The sequence below is a fragment of the Nelumbo nucifera genome, chromosome 4 (assembly GCF_055504915.1).
Source record: "Nelumbo nucifera cultivar China Antique chromosome 4, China Antique-T2T, whole genome shotgun sequence".
Classification (NCBI taxonomy): domain Eukaryota; kingdom Viridiplantae; phylum Streptophyta; class Magnoliopsida; order Proteales; family Nelumbonaceae; genus Nelumbo; species Nelumbo nucifera.
This window is the reverse complement of record NC_142652.1, coordinates 62423404-62443234: the sequence shown is the minus strand read 5'-3', so window position 1 is coordinate 62443234 and position 19831 is coordinate 62423404. Positions and strand designations below refer to the sequence as shown.

At 34.4% G+C, this 19831-nt stretch overlaps 2 protein-coding genes across 3 annotated transcripts in view; both read left to right on the top strand.

Annotated features, from left to right (window-relative positions):
- Nucleotides 1–1296: 1296 nt before the first annotated feature.
- LOC104589983 (uncharacterized) lies at nt 1297–1830 on the top strand. The gene has a single exon (XM_010248475.1). The coding sequence runs from the start codon at nt 1297–1299 to the stop codon at nt 1828–1830; it is 534 nt and encodes a 177-aa protein (XP_010246777.1).
- Nucleotides 1831–7248: 5418 nt separating this feature from the next.
- The window catches only part of LOC104589980 (phytochrome-associated serine/threonine-protein phosphatase), a 39022-nt gene continuing 26439 nt past the window's right edge, over nt 7249–19831 (top strand). The window contains exons 1-6 of one of the 2 annotated variants that reach the window (XM_010248471.3): nt 7249–7474; nt 9576–9722; nt 9837–9904; nt 17878–17935; nt 19570–19680; nt 19781–19831. In XM_010248471.3, the coding sequence (XP_010246773.1) occupies nt 7394–7474; nt 9576–9722; nt 9837–9904; nt 17878–17935; nt 19570–19680; nt 19781–19831 (516 nt within the window). In that variant the 5' untranslated portion in view covers nt 7249–7393. The remainder of the gene's footprint in view (nt 7475–9575; nt 9723–9836; nt 9905–17877; nt 17936–19569; nt 19681–19780) is intronic. The other variant, XM_088903583.1, reaches the window with a different exon arrangement.

The following is a 19831-nucleotide window of genomic DNA, read 5'->3' as shown; positions in this document are numbered from 1 at the left end:
CAATTCGAACTGGTTTAATTAGATTAATTAAAGAGGGCGGATCTGGGATTTGGATTAGCATATAAGATAAGGGATTATTCTTATCCACTCAGAGAGTCCAGATCCAAATACATATTTGGATTTGGAAACTCCTAATAAGATTATGAGGGCTGATTTAATCTGCATATAAGATAAGGGCTTATCCTTATCTCTTAAAGAGATTCCATATCCAAATAAGGATTTGGATTAAGAAACTCCTAATGGGATTAGGAGCTGATATCTTTAAGGCTATAAATAGAAGAGAAGGGCGGACATCCAAGACCCTGAATTCAGATTACAGAAAGAGAGAAGACACCAACAATAAGACTGCGCCATCTTCTGCTCTTGCGCCCTCCTCCTGCTACCGCCATTGTCAGTTCATCCTCCACCTGTAGGAGCGATCAAGAAAGGTTCTTGATATCAGTTTTTGGTGAAAAACTTATTTGAAATCGTGCTCACATACCCTCCATCGAATTCTTGCTGAAGAATTCGGTTATTGTAAAGAACCACTGCTGATTTTGCTCCATCCTACATTGTGTTATCTTCAGTGGGAGCAGTCTTTGGCCTCTCATTGGGCGTGAACACCTTCGTTGGGAGTTATTATTTCTCCGTATCAGGTATCTCCCTCTCCTACCTTTTGGTTTCAAATCTGGTTCGGTTCTTGGTTCAAGATTGATCCTTGAAAAATGCAGCTTTTCTAAAATAGAGAATATGATTCCCAGATGGGAGAGAAAGAAATTTTTGAAATTTCGCCCTACCTACCTACAAGGTTCGGCTATCCATATGATGGATCTCTCATCCCTTCAGTCTGAGAGAGCACAAGTTAGGCGGCAGCAAGGCCTTCACAATGTGGACACATATACAACTCTATCTACGCAAATAGGTGCACTCAGCAAGAAAATATATGAAATGCAAATGACAGCCATGCATGTTCAGTCCGTCACTTGTGAATGGTGTGGGCGAGGCCATATCAGCACTGAATGCCAAGTTGGCAATCAGTTGCAGTCCCCAGATCAGGGAGACTTTGTTGGCAACTTTCCAAGGTAGCAAGGAAATCAGTACCCTCAGGCCTTTAACCCCGGATGGAGGGGCCACCCGAATCAGTCATGGCCAAATCAGACTATGTCGAAGCCTTTTCCCCAAAACTTTAATCAGCCGGAAAAGAAGACAAACCTAGAGGAGTTGATGACCAAGTTCATAGCAGGTGTTGAAACAAGATTTCAGAACCAAGAAGCATCAATAAAGAACTTGGAGAATTAAGTCGGGCAATTGGCACAAATGATTTTAGCAAGAATACCGGGCACTCTACCTAGCAACACCGAAGTGAACCCAAGGGAGCAAGTGCAAGCTATCACTTTGAGAAGTGGTAAGGAGCTGTATGAAGTGGAGAATAAAGCAAGGGTTGAAAACAAGGTAGATGCAACCCTTCAAACAGGAAAGAAGGAGGAAGAGCAATTTGAACCGAAGAAGGAGAGACACCAACAGCCACAAGTACCCTTCCCGAATAGGTTAAAGCAACACAAATTGGAGAAAGAATTCGGTAAGTTTCTTAAAGTGTTTAAAAGTTTACATATTAATATTCCGTTTGTTGATGCTTTAGCCCAGATGCCACACTATGCAAAGTTCTTGAAGGAGATATTGGCAAACAAAAGGAGATTGGGAGATGTGGCTACAGTTGCTCTCAATGAAGAATGCTCAGCAATCCTTCTCAACAAGCTGCCCCAAAAGCTTATTGATCTAGGGAGTTTCACTATCCCTTTAACTATAAGGAGTTTGAAAATTGAAAAGGCATTATGTGAGGAGCTAGCATAAACTTCATGTCGTACTCAGTTTTTAAGAAACTAGGTTTGGGAGAACCCCAACCTACTAGAGTTGCATTACAATTAGCTAATAGACCCATCAAGCATCATAGGAGAATCATAGAAGATGTGTTTGTTAATGTAGATAAGTTTATCTTGACAGTTGTTCATTGTATTAGACATGCAAGAGGATGTTGATGCTCCTCTTATCCTATGAAGACCTTTCCTAGCTATGGGGAAGGCAATGATTGATGTCTAACAAGGACAACTCAGCTTTAGGATTCAAGATGAGGAAATAATTTTTAAAATGTCTGATGCTATGAAACATGTACCCTCTAGTGATAATTCTTGTTACATGGTTGATGTTATTGATTATGTAGTTGATGATTGCTTTCAGGTAAACAAGTTGGCCGATCCTCTTGAACTTTGCATACAAGAGGGAGGAGCTGCAAGGGAAGAAAATGAAGAGATGTAGAGCATGGTAGCATACCTGAATGCCAATCCACAGTTTTAAGGGAAAGGATTTCTCAAGTTTGAGAGCTTGGACAGACTACCAATACCAACAAGCAAGCATTTAACCCAATAGCCACCCACCCTTGAGCTGAAGCAACTCCCACCTCATTTGGAGTATGCTTTCTTAGTAGCAGCATCAGCTTTACCAATAATCATATCAGCAGCTTTGAGCCCTTTGCAAAGAGAAAAACTGTTGTGAGTGTTACGGGAACACAAGACATCCTTGGCTTGGATGGTGGTCGACATCAAGGGCATCAACCCATCAATATGCACGCATAAAATTTTGATGGAAGATGGAATCAAGCCCTCAGTTCAGCCTCAAAGACGCCTAAACCCGAACATGAAAGAGGTGGTGAAGGCTGAAGTCATTAAGCTACTAGATGTCGGAATTATTTATCCTATCTCTGACAGTTCATGGGTGAGCCCCATGCAAGTAGTGCCGAAGAAAGGTGGCATGACCGTTGTACCGAAAGAAAGAAATGAACTCATACCGACTAGAACCGTCACCGGGTGGCGAATATGCATTGACTATAGGAAGTTGAATGAAGCCACACGCAAGAATCACTTCCCTCTCCCATTCATTAATCAAATGTTAGAGAGGCTGGTTAGGCATGAGTACTACTATTTTTTGGATGGGTATTCAAGTTATAATCAGATTCCAATTGCACCGGAAGACCAAGAGAAGACCACTTTCACTTGCCCTTACGGTACCTTTGCCTATAGGAGAATGCTATTCGGGTTGTGTAATGCTCCAACAACTTTTTAGAGGTGTATGATGTCAATATTTTCTGATATGGTGGAAAAGTTCATGGAGTTTTTCATGGATGATTTCTTAGTCTTTGGCTCTTCATTTGTTACATGTTTGAACAATTTGGAGAAGGTGCTTAGGCGACGCAAGGAGACACATCTAGTGCTGAATTGGGAGAAGTGCCATTTCATGGTGCAAGAAGGCATCGTGCTTGGGCATAAGATTTCATAGAGAGGTATAGAGGTTGACAGAGCTAAGGTGGAGACAATTGAGAAGTTGCCACCACCAACATTCGTCTGATCTGTGATAAGCTTCTTGGGACATGCCGGGTTCTATAGAAGATTTATCAAGGACTTCTCCAAGATAGCTAAGCCATTGTCCACTTTGCTTCAGAAAGATGTGGCCTTTGAGTTCACACCCGAATGCCTAAAAGGATTCAACATTCTGAAGGACAAGCTAATTGGTGAACCCATCATAATAGCACCGGATTGGACACTTCCTTTTGAGCTGATGTGTGATGTGAGTGATTCAGCCGTAGGAGCTGTTATAGGACAAGGAGAGAACTAAGAGATGGCATGATAAGAACTTGTTGAGACGTGATTTTCATGTGGACTAGCAAGTGTTGCTGTATAATTCTCATCTCCGGTTGTTCCTGGGCAAGCTGAAATCGAGATGGTCTAGACCTTTCACCATCACACAAGTTTTCCCGTATGGAGCCGTAGAGGTCACTCACCCGGCACAAGGCACATTAAGGTGAATGGTCACTGCCTTAAGCCATATATAGTGGGTGGAACATTACCTACTCCATTCACTGTATACCTAGATGACCGGTGACCTCACTAGATTGCCAAGCTTCAGATAATTAGTCATAAACTATTTTGTTTTCTATTGTTCCTATTCATGCAGTTGAGTTATTTTTCTTAGGTTGTGAATTGAGTAGATTACTGATCTTTTATAGTGTTCATCATTCTCTCTCTAGTTTTGTGTAGTTATGAGCAGCTAAAGGTTTCCCATCAAAAGAGCTATTGCATAGTTCATAAATACTCTTCAGGGAAGTCCTCCAAACCCCTCTCTCCTTACTTGATGATGCTCTTCATGAAATTACCCTCATTGCTTGACTCATCTTCACTCTCTAACACTAGGAACACTGAGGACAATGTTCATGTTAAGTGTGGGGGAGTTAGGCTGTAGCTATGCACCTCAATCACCCCAACACATACATGCATTGATAGGCCAAATATACTGAAATTTCCTCAAGATTATTGCTGTTTATAAGGTGAATTTCAAGAGGGAATACAATGAGTTGAGGGAAATCTTTGTAAGTGTGAGACTCTAGTCTAGTGCATGATCCAATTTTATCACAATTCATGAGGTTAAGGAAGCTGAATATGACTTTCATCATGACCAGCCCTAACTACCTTCATGTGTATGATGCACTTGATTGAATTATTAACGATCATTCGAGCTAGTTCACATATGAACTATTAATGCATGAGGTTCAACAATTGCAAAAGAAAAAGAAAAAGAAAAGAGAAATGGACAAAGTCTAAATGACTCCGCTGTCATGAACTGAATAGTAAAACTAGCAGTTTATGATATGAGTTTAGTCCCAACTCCGCTATTTCGAGTTGAATAGTAAAACTAACAACTTGGAATATGAGTATTGTTATCTGCCTCTAGCCTGTGACCAGTGTGAGATGGAGAATAAAATGCACTCACACCAAATTACAAAAAAAAAAGAAATAAGAAAATGCTCCGTGTGAGATGGAGCATAAAATGCACTCACACCAAAAAAAAGGGGGGAAATAAAAGAATTTGATGATGGCTGAGGTTAAAAAGGACAAAAGTAGGTTTCACACTCAATTAGGAGCGTTGACAAATTTGAGACCAAGCTCAAAGCAATGGTTAATTTAGCGGTCAAGGAGCTGAATTACATATTAAATGGGAGTGAATGTTGGAGCATGAAGAATCTCATATTCTCCCATTCTTTGGCTCTTATGTATGTGATAAGAATGGCAGTTCATAGGAATGAATTATAATACTTACATAGATTTCCCGACCACTCAATGCATTCTCATCCTAAAATTCATCCGATAGATGGTAATAAGATAGGGGGGATGATCAGCTTATAGTTGATGTCTTTGCTTGAGGACAAGCAAAAGCTTAAGTATGGAGGTGTTTGATGTGTGTGCAAATTATACATAAATTATGATGTTTATGTATGGTTTTGATGCTGATTTGTGTAAATTATTACCCCAGTTTAACTTGATTTCAGGAAATTATCAAGGGAGACCAGCTAAAGGGAAAGATAACATAAAACCATGGAAAAGAGGCCAAGTGGAGGCAATTCAGCCCAACTGGGAGAAAGGCCCAGCCGAGAAGCCTAAGGAGGGCTATTCGGCCCATGAAGCCTAGGCAGCACTCCATGGGGGAACCCAAGGAGAGAACCTAGCCGAAGCTCTCCAAAGGAACCCATTCGACCCAGCAAGAGGGAGGCCCATGTACAGCTCAATAGTAGCCCAAGGAGCCTAAAGGTGGCAAACTTTATAGAAGAGAGAGAGAGAGGGCTAAGGAGAAAATTATATAAGGAGAAAAGAATGAGGAAAAAGGGGTTCAAAATTCCTTTGGCTCGAAATCCTTTTGGGAGAATTGAGAGAGAGGCGTGCAAGAGAGAAGAAAGGAGAAGATTCAAGAGAAGAAGATGATTATATTCTTGGAGTTTCTAGATGGCTTGAGAAAGAGTTTAGAAATTCGGATCTGCTAATCAATAACCAAATTGAGTGCAAGGTTAGAGATAACTTGTACAATTCGGTTGGTGTTCATTCAATTTTGCAATGATGCCCTAGAATTCTTGATCTTAATGCATGCATGATGATTATATTCTTGATAGAGATATAAGAATCATTACTCATGCATAGCATGAGCATGCACTCGAGAGAGATTGTTCATGGCATTGGGGTTTCACCAAACCAAGGCTAAATCCCAATTCAATCGAATGACCTAGAGAATTAATTGCTGAACCAAATCTATTCACATAGAGCTTGTCTCCTCAATTGCATGCAAGGTGTTTGATCCAATGTGCTAGAGATAGTTTGTTAGTTAGAAATGCAGTTTTGGATTAGGTATACATTTCAGTTTATTAGATAATAGATGGATGATACATTACTAGTAGTTGTTATATAAGTCATCGTGGGAACGATACTCTATTCATCACTTTATTAATTGAGCGGCAAGTGTATTTGCTAGTGTAGCAAATACGCATCAGTGGTGTTAATCTTGATGTTTGGCATTTAGAGAGTCTGAGTAAATGCCACATACCTACAGTATGGACAAGCCCAATGTAGATTTTTGAATTCCACTACAGATCTATAAGCATTCAAAATGTCAAAACCCCCCACTCTATTAATGCTTTCGAGTTGGCACCTACCCCAATTGTACTTTGGGCCTAAAAATTTTGACCCTGGGTTGAACCATCATTCTCCCTAAGAGTTAAGGCCTTAAGTCTCCCAAATTTATCAAAAAAAAAATGAAAGAAAAAAACATTCATGTTTGTCTTGTCATTCTCTTGCCTTGTTACAAAATAAAGAAAACAAGGGAAACATTCTCGATTAGTACCCTATACTTTGTACCTAGTGCCACTTTGGTCTCTAAACTTTAAAATGCGATAATTCAGTACTCAAACTTTCAAAACATGACAATCTAGTATTTATCATTAATCAACAGTTAACCTGCTGTTAAGTGGCACTTGAAAAGGACACAAATGCCTTTCCAGTGTCATTTAGTTTTTTTATCAACCATCTAAAGGTTGACAAAAAATTAACAATTCCAAATCATTACTTCTTCCATTCAAAAAAATTAAGGTTATGGTTGTGTGGGCATTATAGTAACCCAACTTTCTTAAATAATATTAATTTTTTGTTAATATTTAAATAATTAATAAAGAAATTTAGATGACACAAAGAGCACATTTATCTTTTTAAAATATCAGTTAACGATTCATTAACAACTAATTAATAATAAGTATTCCGTTGTCACATTTTGAAGGTTCATGTACTAATTTTAGTATTTTAAAGTCGACACAAAGTAAAATATATTAATCAAGAATTTTTTCCAAAAAAGATGTCATTCGACCAGTACAATAATCTGAAATTTTCCATAAAGAAATGTCATTCTCTTGCCTAAAATATCTTTCACTAAGTTTCTTCTATTTATCACGCATTCGCTCTTTTCCACCTTTTTCAAAATCTCTTTCTCTTTCTCCCCGTTATTCGTTGAAGCTTGTGCGAGTATCGGATATCGCCTTTGCGACCCCGCCATGGACCTAGATCTGTGGATTTCGAAGGTCAAAGAAGGGCAGCATTTGATGGAAGACGAGCTTCAACTTTTATGCGAATATGTAAGCTTCTGAACGCCTTATCTTCTAGGAATTTCCTCATTCTGTCATGGGATTTAGCTATTTAGGGTTTATAAACCCTTCTGTTCGTGGTCGAAATTAGGGTTTCACGGACACCTGTAGATATTATGCTGACGAAATTATGAGTTATCAAGCTTTCTTATGCTAATGAATTCTTTTCCTGGTTTGTTATGCATTTGTTTCCTTTTGTTTTCTGCATTTAGGTTGAAATATGCTTAGTGGGTTGTGATCCTAGTTTTAGCTTATACCTTCAGAAGTGTTGTTTGGTTCTTGAGGTAGAGGTAAAAACCCTGACTGATGTCGTTATGTCAATGTTTGGTTCTTGAGGTTAGATGTCTCCGAAAATAGATAAAGCGTCATGGTACCATTTGCCAATGGCTCTGTGGAATGGAGTTGTATGAATTTACATAGAAGATTGAGATTCCAGCATAACTATAGCGTCCACTGGTAACGGACATTCATGATATCTAATATTTGGAAATTCATACCTGCCATCGTCTGCTAACATAGAAAAATCGCTAACCTTAAAATCAGAACATTTCTGTTTATATATCACTCTTCCAAATTGGATTTTTCCCTTTTCATTGAAATGGAGAATTGGAGACATTTTAAAGAGAGACTATGTCTAGTCTGGGTGAAACCCATGCATAAAACCAATGTCAAAAGTGATTTTATAGAGATCCTGGAATCTATAAATATTCCAGGTGTTGAATGTCAAAAGTGTTTAGCCTCTTGGGCGCTTTTTCTATTGTTGTTTTGGGTTCTATCTTAGCACCCTGGTGTTGAATGTACTCATCTTTTTTTTTTTTCTTTTTTAATTTTTAATAAGATCTTTTCTTTTTTTTTCTTATCAAATAAAAGTTATTCCTGTAAGAGGCTATGCAGAACAAAAGGGGAATACTAATTTTTAGGCATTGGCATAAATTAAGTGAAGGTTGTGTCTTTCTCCTTATATACATAGATGCTACCTCTACATTGATCCAGCAGAGCATCCATTTATTATGTTCTCAAATAAGATAATGATAATTCATGAGGAGGTTATGCTGTGAAGGGGATATGATATGTTGTAAAATGTAACAAACCATTCTTATTGGTTTGTGCTGCAAGCATGTACCTTTGTAGGAAATTTTTCTCTTTTTTTTGATGGTCTAGAATCTAATATGTTGGGCATGGTCTCTTGGAAATATAAAATGCATTAGAAAAGGTACCATCTCCTAATGCCTCAAAAATCTTAGAGTTTCTTCTATTTATTTTGTTCATCCCGACCTTTCCAAATCTCTCTCCCTCTTTGTTCATTGCTCATTGAAGCTTGTGCATATCAGATATGCAACTTGACCATGGATCTATCTAGGTCTGTAGATACCTAGGCTCAGTTTGGAAGGAGTACAAATACAAATATGTACAGTGCAATTTATATTTGTACTCCTTCCAAACTGAGCCCTAAGATCAAAGAAGGGAAATATTTGATGCAAGGGGAGCTTCAGAACTATTTTTAGTGCAATTTAGGGTTTATATAACAGTTACAACTCTTTGTGGCTGAAGTTAGGGTTTCAAGATTTCTGTAAATGTTGCGATTTTACTTATAAAAAAACGGTTTTCTGTTGATGTTCCACTTATGAAAGTCTGTTCTATTGATGCTTTTTTTCCTCCAAGTTGGCTACACAATGGGGGGGGGGGGGAGGGGAGTACCCCATCCCGCAAACTCAGGTGCAGCAGGTGGGATTCAACCCCAAGTCTTCACTACAACCAGCCAGTTGACACCTTGTGCTGTTCTATTGATGTTTTGCTAATTATATCATTAATTTTGTAACTTTGTTGGGCATAATGAAACCCCCGCCCACATCTTAACATCTGTCAACTCTCATATAATTTTTTTTCCAGTTTCTATATGCTCATTGTTGGTTTGCTTTAAGTCTTCTTGGTTGTTGTTCTCTCTTTTGTTTCTTGGTTAGGATTGTTGTAGGATATATTCTATAAATTATTGCCTTCTATAAACATATTAATTACTTTCCTGCCATCTCTTGGTTAGTCTTGTCATTTGTTAGTCTTTTCTCTTTTGACATTCATATGCTGATCTTTGCAGGTGAAGGAACTCCTCATTGAGGAGTCCAATGTCCAGCCTGTTAATAGTCCAGTTACTGTTTGTGGTGACATCCATGGGCAGTTCCATGATCTAATGAAACTCTTCCAGACAGGAGGTCATGTTCCAGAGACAAATTACATTTTTATGGTAAATTTTAAATACTTGCTTCTGTTAACTGCTTTATTGTGGGTTTTTTTGTTATGCTTTGTTTATTATCATATTCTTGTTTCCTGTATATATAATCATATAAATCCCTGGCAGGGTGATTTTGTTGACCGTGGTTACAATAGTCTGGAGGTTTTCACAATTCTGTTACTTCTTAAAGCAAGGTATTGATGATATTGTCTTGTGCATTTTGTTTCTGTTCAACAATTAAAATCGTGTCATAGCTTTTGAAATTGTGACATTTGGTGCTTTTTCATTGGTGACTGGAATGAAAAATGTAGAAAATAATATTCTTTCTAATTTTGGCCCAAATATGGTAAACGATAATTTAGATAACTTAGGTAGAACTAAAATATAGATAAAATAAAAATGAAATAGAGAAAAAATATGGGAAAAAAGGGGCAAAGAAATTGGAACAGATGGGAATGCAGTTAGTAGATTGACTTTTTTCCATGAAATATCATATTCTGAAATTTTGGAAAAAATTTGGTTGCAAGCTGGGTTGAAAACATGATATGAAGCATGTATTCAATCCATCAGAAAAAAAACATGATATGAAGCATGTTTTCAATCCATCAGAAAAAAAAAACATGATATGAAACAAAATGTGTAATCCTTTGTATATTTTAGCCACATCTTATATTCTTATTCCATCAAAAGATGATAATATGATATATTGGCCCATTATGAGTGGAACATAATATTATTTGTATTTGATAAGTTATCCTCTTCAATCTGCAGCTTCGTTTTGTGATCCTCTCAAGAAGAGAGAAGACAAATCAGATTAGTACAGTGGTTTAAAAGGTGTGCCTCAAGCATGCCTAGGTACAGAGGCTGCACCTCGCCTTTGCCCGGGTGCAGCTACTTTAAAGATGTGTGCACCTTAGCTAAGTGTTGCACCTCTGCCCCCTGGACCCCGACTGAGCCCCTTAATTGCACATTCAGCCTTCTTAATACAAGACATTTTAAAAGATAAGGAATTATAATAAAATTGGATGGTTCATGTCAGCATTCTCTCTTTTGTTTTAAAAATATAAGAAACCAATCATTGCCTATTTTGATTAGACTAATAAATAGACCTAACAAAAAGTTGACCCAACCCGCGAACCCAACCCAACCCAACCCAAAAAAACAGGGTTAGGGTTTCATATTTAGCTACCTGAATGTGAAAATGACCTAACCCGACCCAACCCGGAAAAAACTGGGTTGAGTTGGGTCAGAGGTCAACCTGCTGACCCGATTGTCAGGTCTAATTGGAAATATTTATGCATTGTTAGAAGTTTCCACTCTTTAATTTTTTCTATTTAGTCTTTACTCTTTATTGTTTTACTCTTTGAATTGTTAAATGTTCAAGTTTTTTTTTTTATTTTATATTTGGAATTTTAAGGTTAATTCCTTTAATTTTGGCATTTTCATGTTTTTTTTTTAAATTTCAATTATTTTTTGGGATGACCCTAATTGACCCATGGGTTAGCATTTGACAATCCAACCCGAAATCAACCTGAAGTGCCTTGACCCAACCCGAGCCCGAACCACCCAACAAAATTGCCAAGTCTGCTAATAAAGCTGCACACTATTGGGGGGGGGAGAGATTATTTTAAAAATCCACTAAACTTACTAATAAAAATAAGAAATTTAAATACAAAAAATATTAATTGATAGTTTTGATAATATTATGATATAAATACGGGTTTGATATATTGCAAATAGAACCTGCGTTCTAATGTTGTATTTTGTTTTGTTTATTCTTTTTTATTTTTTTAGAAAACTTTGTATTAATATACTTTTAACTAATTAATTCATAATATTGTTAAAATTAATAATTTTTATGAATTGAGTTAAGACCTTTATCGTGCATGGTGATTGGTGCCCATACTACACAAGAGACTTACATAAAATAGAAGGCTCATTAAAAATGGTATAAAAAAATTAATGAAAATTTAAGATGTAGAACCCGTTTTATCAGTTATATGAAGAAAAGCTGAACCGTTTTGTCTAAAAACCCGTAATGTGTGATACACGACACATGTAATAATTGCTGTTTTAGATCAGTCAGCCATTTCTGGGACTGATCTCAGCCTCTTGTGTGTATCTTTTTCTTAATAAATATTACTTTACCTTTTCCAAAAATAAATAATAATAATATAAATTGAAACCTAATAAGTAATAGCTATAATTAATAAAAATTACAAAAGTTAATACAAATATTAAAATTTAAAATTGGTGCCCATACTACACAAGAGACTTACATAAAATAGAAGGCTCATTAAAAATGGTATAAAAAAATTAATGAAAATTTAAAATGTAGAACCCATTTTATCACTTATACGAAGAAAAGCTGAACCGTTTTGTCTAAAAACCCATAATGTGTGATACACGACACATGTAATAATTGCTGTTTTAGATCAGTCGGCCATTTCTGGGACTGATCTCAGCCTCTTGTGTGCATCTTTTTCTTAATAAATATTACTTTACCTTTTCCAAAAATAAATAATAATAATATAAATTGAAACCTAATAAGTAATAGCTATAATTAATAAAAATTATAAAAGTTAATACAAATATTAAAATTTAACAAGTTTTTGTATAGGATAATTAATATTTGTAGGATAATTAGAATTAATACAAATATAAAATTAGTATAATTAATATTAATATGATAATTATAATTAATAATAAAAAGTAAAAAATTATAAAAAATAATAAAATAACCATTTATTAAAATATAAGATCATAATTATATTTTTATAAAAGTCAACATAGGTATTTATCTATTTTCTCCTTTTTTGTATTTTCTTTTGTTTTAAAAATATAAAATAATAATTATTGTCATTAACAAAGCTGTATATCATTAATATTTAAAGTTGCACACTATTACCAAGATATTGTATTATCAGAGGGAGAGAGATAATATTACAAAAGAGAGACAATTAAGAGAGTATTAATGAGAGTGAGTAGCATTTATATTATTAGAGAGAGAGGATGATGTAAGGATGTTTGGGTAGTTTAGGCTCCCCTTAAGGACTAAAGAACTCATGATACAAAACCCCTTAATTATTAAATATAATAATAATAATGTATAAATAAAATATTAATACAATATATTTTGGGGTAGGAAAAACAATTTTAGTTATAATAACATTACTACTAAGTAATGAATAAATAATAAGATATTAATATTAATAATTAAATATTAATATTATAAATAATTAATATAAAAATATTAATATTGATAGTTAATAATAAAATATTCATTATGAATACTAAGATATTAATTATTAAAGACTAATAAAATAATTATAATAAAGTACTAATAAAATAATAAATTGTTAATAAAATTGTTAGTTGATTCCAATTCCGACTTCAAATGAACCAAACAACTGCAATCGGAATCCAATAATTATGTATAAATATATTTTGTGTATAACTATATAAAGTTTATAATTGATAAATTTAATATTTTATATTTATATACATTCATTATATATATACTTTAAAAATAATTGGTAAAACTGTGTTAATTTTTGTCATTTTAAACACTATTAATTTTTGTCATTTTAAACACAATAAGATGATTACAGATTAAATGCGAAAATGATCCAAAGTCGAACATAATAATCAGATGTGAATGTAGATCTAGATTTCATAATCGAATGTAGATGCGGATTCATTTGGTTCTGATATGAATCCAAACCATTTACAATCTTACTATCTACATTGTGTGTGGTTGGTGTAGATCTGAGCTAGACCTAGCTCAGAAGAAAATAGTTGCTTGAGCCCGAAAATTTGTTGGTTTAGTTGGGTTTAGGCAAGTTATAAACGGTCATCCCTAAGTAGGAGTCTTGAGACATTTATAATTAGGTCATTACTAGTGGGGACTTGTGTGATGCACGGGTTTTGTTAAAACAATTTGAGGCAAAAGGAGCTAAGGGTGAAAGTTGGGTGGACCCAATCCAAGTCCAACCCTACTCAACCAAAACTTTTGCATAAGTTGGGCTTGAGTTTTTGAACTTCATGCTGGGTTTGGGCCTAACTAAACTCGGAGTAGGCTTAGGTTGAGGCCTTGGGTACTGATCCGATGCAATCTAAGCCTGCCCAACATTTTATGTTTTACATATCTATATATTATCAATCTATTTTACATGGAAATTGAGCTACAAAGATCAATATGCCCAAGTCCAAGCCTAGCCCAAGTAGGGATGGCAACAGAGTGGGTTCAAGAAGGGTTTTGTAAATTCTAGACTCTACTTGCCTCCCTAAACCTCCCAACCCGTACCCATAGCAAAACCCATAGTAGGTTGGATTTTGAGAATCTAAATCCACCCCACAAATGAAAATGTAAAACCCTCTTTGGCCCCACATTCAAGGATAGGGGTTTTAGGGTTTAGAACCCACATCTAATTTCCTATTATTTCTTGTTATATATAACTAATAAATAAGTAAAGTAACATAAATAAACAACAAAGTTTCCAAATATTTGATTAAGATGTAAAAAAACACAAACTATCAATTATCCTTCACATCAAAATCAAAATATTATTAAATTCAACACCTAGTATACAAAAGTTTAAATGCTTTCCAACAATATGTGGGTTGGGTTTGGCCTAGTACCATACCCTACTCATAACATACGGGTTGTAGAGTCCCAAGACCCGACTTGCCCCAAAACCCATTCTTCAAGCAAAAACCCGCCCTGTTGGGGTGGATACCCATCGGGTAGGGTAGAAATTGCGCCTAGGTTGGTAAGCTCGAGCTTAACCTTGAGTTGGGCCAAACCTAAGCTTGAGGTTTGAGACTTAGGATTGGGTTGGCCCTTAGTCCGACCCAACCCACCCAAGTTGCACCCCAAAAAAGAGGGTTGTGACATTCCTAATTGTATTAGTTTTTATTTTCTATTACATTGTTTCAACTTTTACTAATATTTTATTTAGTATTAGTTTTTATTATTTTAAATGGACTAAAGGATTTTAAATTAATAATAATTGAATGTAAAACTAATAATTTTATTATTTTTTTTTATTTTATAAAAAATGTAGTCTCATTATCAAATTATAAGATTTAATTTTGAAACTAGAATTAAACATGTATTAATTTATATTCACTTTCTTTTTTAAATAAAAAAATATTAAAATATTTTTTATTAATTTGTATCATTTTTATATATAATTTTGTATGCAAGAAACATGATTAATAATTTTCTGCTTTAACCAATAAAAGTAAATTATTAAATAACCCAGGTTAGGCGTACACAAAGTTAACTAACTACTAATTAATTAGTTTTAACTAATTAACTTAATTTAATTAAGCTAATGAAGTAAATTAGTTAAGGTACTCAAGTTAATTTAATTTAACTAACCTCTCTTTGATCCTAGCATGACCTACCTAAAGAAACTGAAGATCATGAACAAAAAAAAATCTGACCTTCTAATGGCACCAAGAAAAATTAACTCCAAGAACTCCCAAATCTTTTGTAAAACTTTGCCAAAAAACCTTTTAAAATAATAAAATGAAACATATCCTAACTTGTGCTCCAAAGAACAGAAGAACAAGATGACAGAATGCAACGAACAAAATGCAAATGTAGCATCAGCTATGGCACGTCTTCCCCTCATTGGGTTTACCCGGTCATCTTCTGTCAATCAACTACTGAAAGAGAGCAGGAAAGATAAAGAGAAGGAAAGAGTACAACAGAGTGAAAAGACGTTATGGGAACGAAATCAAGAGTATTGGAACTAGAGATTAGATAGAGCTGTAACTCAATTGTAGAAAGATTTCCTACTGTATTGAGTAGAAGATAAATAGAGAGAATAGACTGTAGAGTTTCAAATGTGGAAAGATTTCCTACTATATTCGGATAGAGGAGAGAGTTTGAAAGGTGGGAAGATTTCCTACTATATAAGGATTAGTTTCCTATTATATTTGGTTGGATTCCTAAAATCATGATATATATTATACATCTAATTACTTGGGTCCAAAGAGAAGATTGTTATTAATTAAATAAATACCGCTAATTAATTAATTAATTACTATTAATTAAATAAATACCGTAAAGAATAAATATGGTATTTATTTTAAATTTTTAGTAGTTATTCTATAATGATTTCAAAATAACTATTTTGAATTTCAGTAATTATTTGAAAATAATTAATTTCAGTATATATTTTAATTTTCTGTGATTATTTTAAAATAATTTCAAAATAAATTTTAAGTAAATATTTTAAATTTCAGTAATTTTTAGTGATTTTCAGATTTTTTGTAAATTTTGATAATTTTTAGCAAATTTCAGAAAATATATTCAACATTCTCTATTAATAAATATGGTATTTATTTTAAATACCATTATTGACATTTTCTATTAATCAAGAGTAACGCAGTGCCGAACACTGCCTCGATTGATATTCTCCATTATTGATTTGCTACATGGTGTATTGAAGATTTGTGAGTGGATTAATTAGAAGAAGGGTAGAAAACTAAGAGACGTATTGGCCTTGTTTTCCTACCCTATCATGTCTCCTCTCACAATTAGGTATTAGGGAATGTGAAGTAGTGGGTCAGGTATGATGATGTGGCTTCGTGAGAGAGGGAGAAGACACTGATGACATGGCTTCATGAGGGAGCAAGAAAGGCTAAAATGAGAGGGGCAGAGAGTTCTTCGTCGGAGTAGTGGAGAAAGCTTAGGCCACCTACGTGGCACCTTCTACTTTACTGTTATATAGATTAGTTTTAATATTTTAATTAAATTTTATAGTTTTTATATGGAATGCAAGTGATTTATTTTATTATATTTAATATTTTTTTTTACTTTTTATTATTATTTTATGAACTACTAATTTTTATTAATTTCTTAATTTTTAAAAGTTGCTAGATAAAAATTTGCTAAAATTTATTTTTATTTATTAGGTTTCGAATTACAGTTCTATGACAATTAACAATATAATAGGACTCGAATGTGAATAGGGATGACAATGTTCCCCATCCCATCGGGTACTCAACTGCCCCGACCCGATGGGACTGAGAATGTATATTGCCTTGTTAGGGATGGGGACGGAGATGGGTACGAGGCTTTGTTTCACAGTCTTAAACCTTGAGCTTGGACTTAGATTACTTTAATTATGACTAAAAAAGTTAATCTATAGATTAATTTAATTATAACATTTAATGATTAATAAAGTAAAATAAAACACTAACGGATGATATGAAAAAATAATTATTTATTGAGTAATTAGCAATAATTTATTATTTTTGTTAAAAATTATTAATATAATTAATCTAAATTATTAAATTATATTTAACAAATTACTAAAATTATTAATATAATTATAAGTTTCCATTGTTTCACTTTTCCTTGATACACGGGTCCTCGCTAGTTAAAAATATAAAATCAAACTTTTATGTATAATTAAGGAACATTTAATTCAGAATATATGTATATATTTTTAATTAATACTATTTTCAATATTTTTTATTTTTTAAATTTCCTGTGAATATTTTTTTTGTATTTTTCATTTTTTTGAGTTTTTTTTTTTAAATTTTTCGAATTGCCTGGAAAGGCTTGCAAAAAAGCCTCTTGCACTTTTTGTTTCCTTGTGCATTTTATTGTTTTGTTTTGTTGTGCCAAAATCAAGAACAATAAGCCCAGAAATGTTTCATGGTGAAAATATGTTTCCTTGATATGGTGATTGTGGTGGTTTTTTCATTGCAACTTCTGAGAATCTCTTAGTTATGTTTTTTTTTTTGATCAATAAATCTCTTAGTTATGTTTTGGCTTTGTCATTGTATTATCATTGTTTTCTTGGTTTCGAAACTTGAGTAGTCTAAAGTGAGCCAAGTGCTACTCATAATTTTGGCAATGGAATGCATTTTTAAATTTTTGGGGTAATTGGTGAGATATTTTGCTTTGTGTTTTTCACATCTTCTGGACTATAAAAAATAGAGCTTCTCAAAATATGGACCTTTTTTTGCTTTTGTGTTAACCAGGTTACTTAATTGAAGTTCATATTTCCTTTCCTAAACAAAGAGAATTCATTTGCCTTTTTTGAAGAGAAAGAGAGATTGTATTGATCTGGTTTATTAGGTTTGCCAAGGGATACATTATGAGTATCTCCCTTCTGATTTTGTGCTTTGTGCTGGTTAACAGATACCCTGCTAACATAACTCTTTTACGTGGAAATCATGAGAGCAGGCAACTAACTCAGGTATGCCTTCATATTAAACTGTACCCATTAGTCATTTTGTTATTAATCTGGCAATTTTGAGATTAAGTTTAAGCTGTATGCCAGGGAGTTTGTATTAGTCATACAATTGAATGGCTGTGTTCATGGCACACAGGTGGGAAGGTGACATTTTCCATTTGGTTTGTCAGAACTAGGAGACCTAACCAAGGGTACATGTAACTGGTTGATCCAGTGTTTTAGAAGGCGCACCTCTAGGCGCATAGGCGAGGCACATTTTGGGGTATGCGTCTCGCCCAGGTCCTAGGTGCACTCCTTTCAAAAGGCACACGCCTGGTGCACCTAGGCATGCGCCTGGTGCGCCTCAGCCTCAGCCTAGGCGTGTGCCTTTTTAAAATTTTGCACTTTTTGCTTTTTTTTTTGAGTTGAACGGTAGGGGGCGCAGTACAAAGGCGACTCATAGAATCAAGAATGCAATATGCTTTACATCACATTAGCTACTTGAAGCGATGCAATTAAAGAAACAATGCTTGAAAATGCTTTATATGTTTGCTTTTATTTTTAAATTTCCATTTGAATACTCTTTACATGTTATGCTTATGTATTTTAATTTTAGATAATAGGTTTTTTAAAACATTTATTTTAAAATTTATGTTTATATTTTTCATTAACATTATGTTTGATATTTTTTGACATTTTTTTTATATTTTCTGATTTTTTTTATATTTTTTAGCTTTTTTTTCTGTAATTTTGCGCCTTGCTTAAAAAAGGCATGCACCTTGTGCCTCAGGCAAAAATTGGCCCTTGCGCTTTTAAAACACTGGGTTGGTCATGTTTTAACCATAGGAAATACTGCATTGTTTGGTATCATAACATATGGCTAGAATCATCTCATGCAAGTAAAGACATGTTTACTCTTATGCCTTTGGTAAACTGTCTCTGCAAGTATCTCATATTTCCTGTTGCATTTCTCTGATATTCATCCATTATTATGATGCTTGACTATTATAATGTAGTATTTATTATTCAAGAAGTTTTGTTTGTCTGTTTGTGCCTTTTACTGCTTTTGTTTTCTTATTTTGTTTCAGTAGTACTTAGTCTATTATAGACATATTAGTTTTTAAGTTGAAAAAAAAACTTGCTATCTCTCTATTTGTTTGGAATTTGGAAAAGAAAATACTGCTGTCTTTTGGGTGGATTCAATGTTTTATCTTCCAATTTGCTGGAAAAGAAGTGTTGGTGTCTTTTTGTTGGGTTTTTAATGGCTGGTGATACTGTTAAGAAGCCATAAAGCATTGAAGCTTGGTTTGACTGGTGAAAACATTGGTTTCCTTCCAGTGAACCCCCCCCAAGAAAAAAAAAAAAACCCTAAGCGAGATGTGTTCTTTTGGTAAGCTTGTTAATTATTTGTGAATACCTATTTGCTGCAATTGGTTGAGTGCATATATTCCATGTCAGCTCAAAGTGCTTCTCTCGTATTCTGATCTTGACCAAGAGAAGAATGTAACCTTTTTGGTACAATTGCTGTACCTGCTCTATCTTTCTACTTGTCTGTGATAACCTAAATCCTTGGTTGCATTGACTATCAATTGAGATTATGGGGTTAAGTGGTTCACCTAGCTGTAAGATGCTTTCTGATGTATCATTTCTACTGTTAGGTATATGGTTTTTATGATGAGTGCCAGAGGAAGTATGGGAATGCTAATGCCTGGCGGTATTGCACTGATGTTTTTGACTACCTCACACTGTCAGCAATTATAGATGGAACTGTACAACTCCTTCCTAGTTCCTATCTTTCCTTTTCCCTCCTTTTCTTCTTGGACCACTAGTTTTTGGTATTCTTACCAATTCATCTGCTTGGAATTCTAGGTGCTTTGTGTCCATGGTGGCCTTTCTCCGGACATTCGAACTATCGATCAG

What these genes read in the sequence shown, in the direction of transcription:
- LOC104589983 (XM_010248475.1), top strand. Translation starts at nt 1,297, where the DNA reads ATGATTTTAGCAAGAATACCGGGCACTCTACCTAGCAACACCGAAGTG.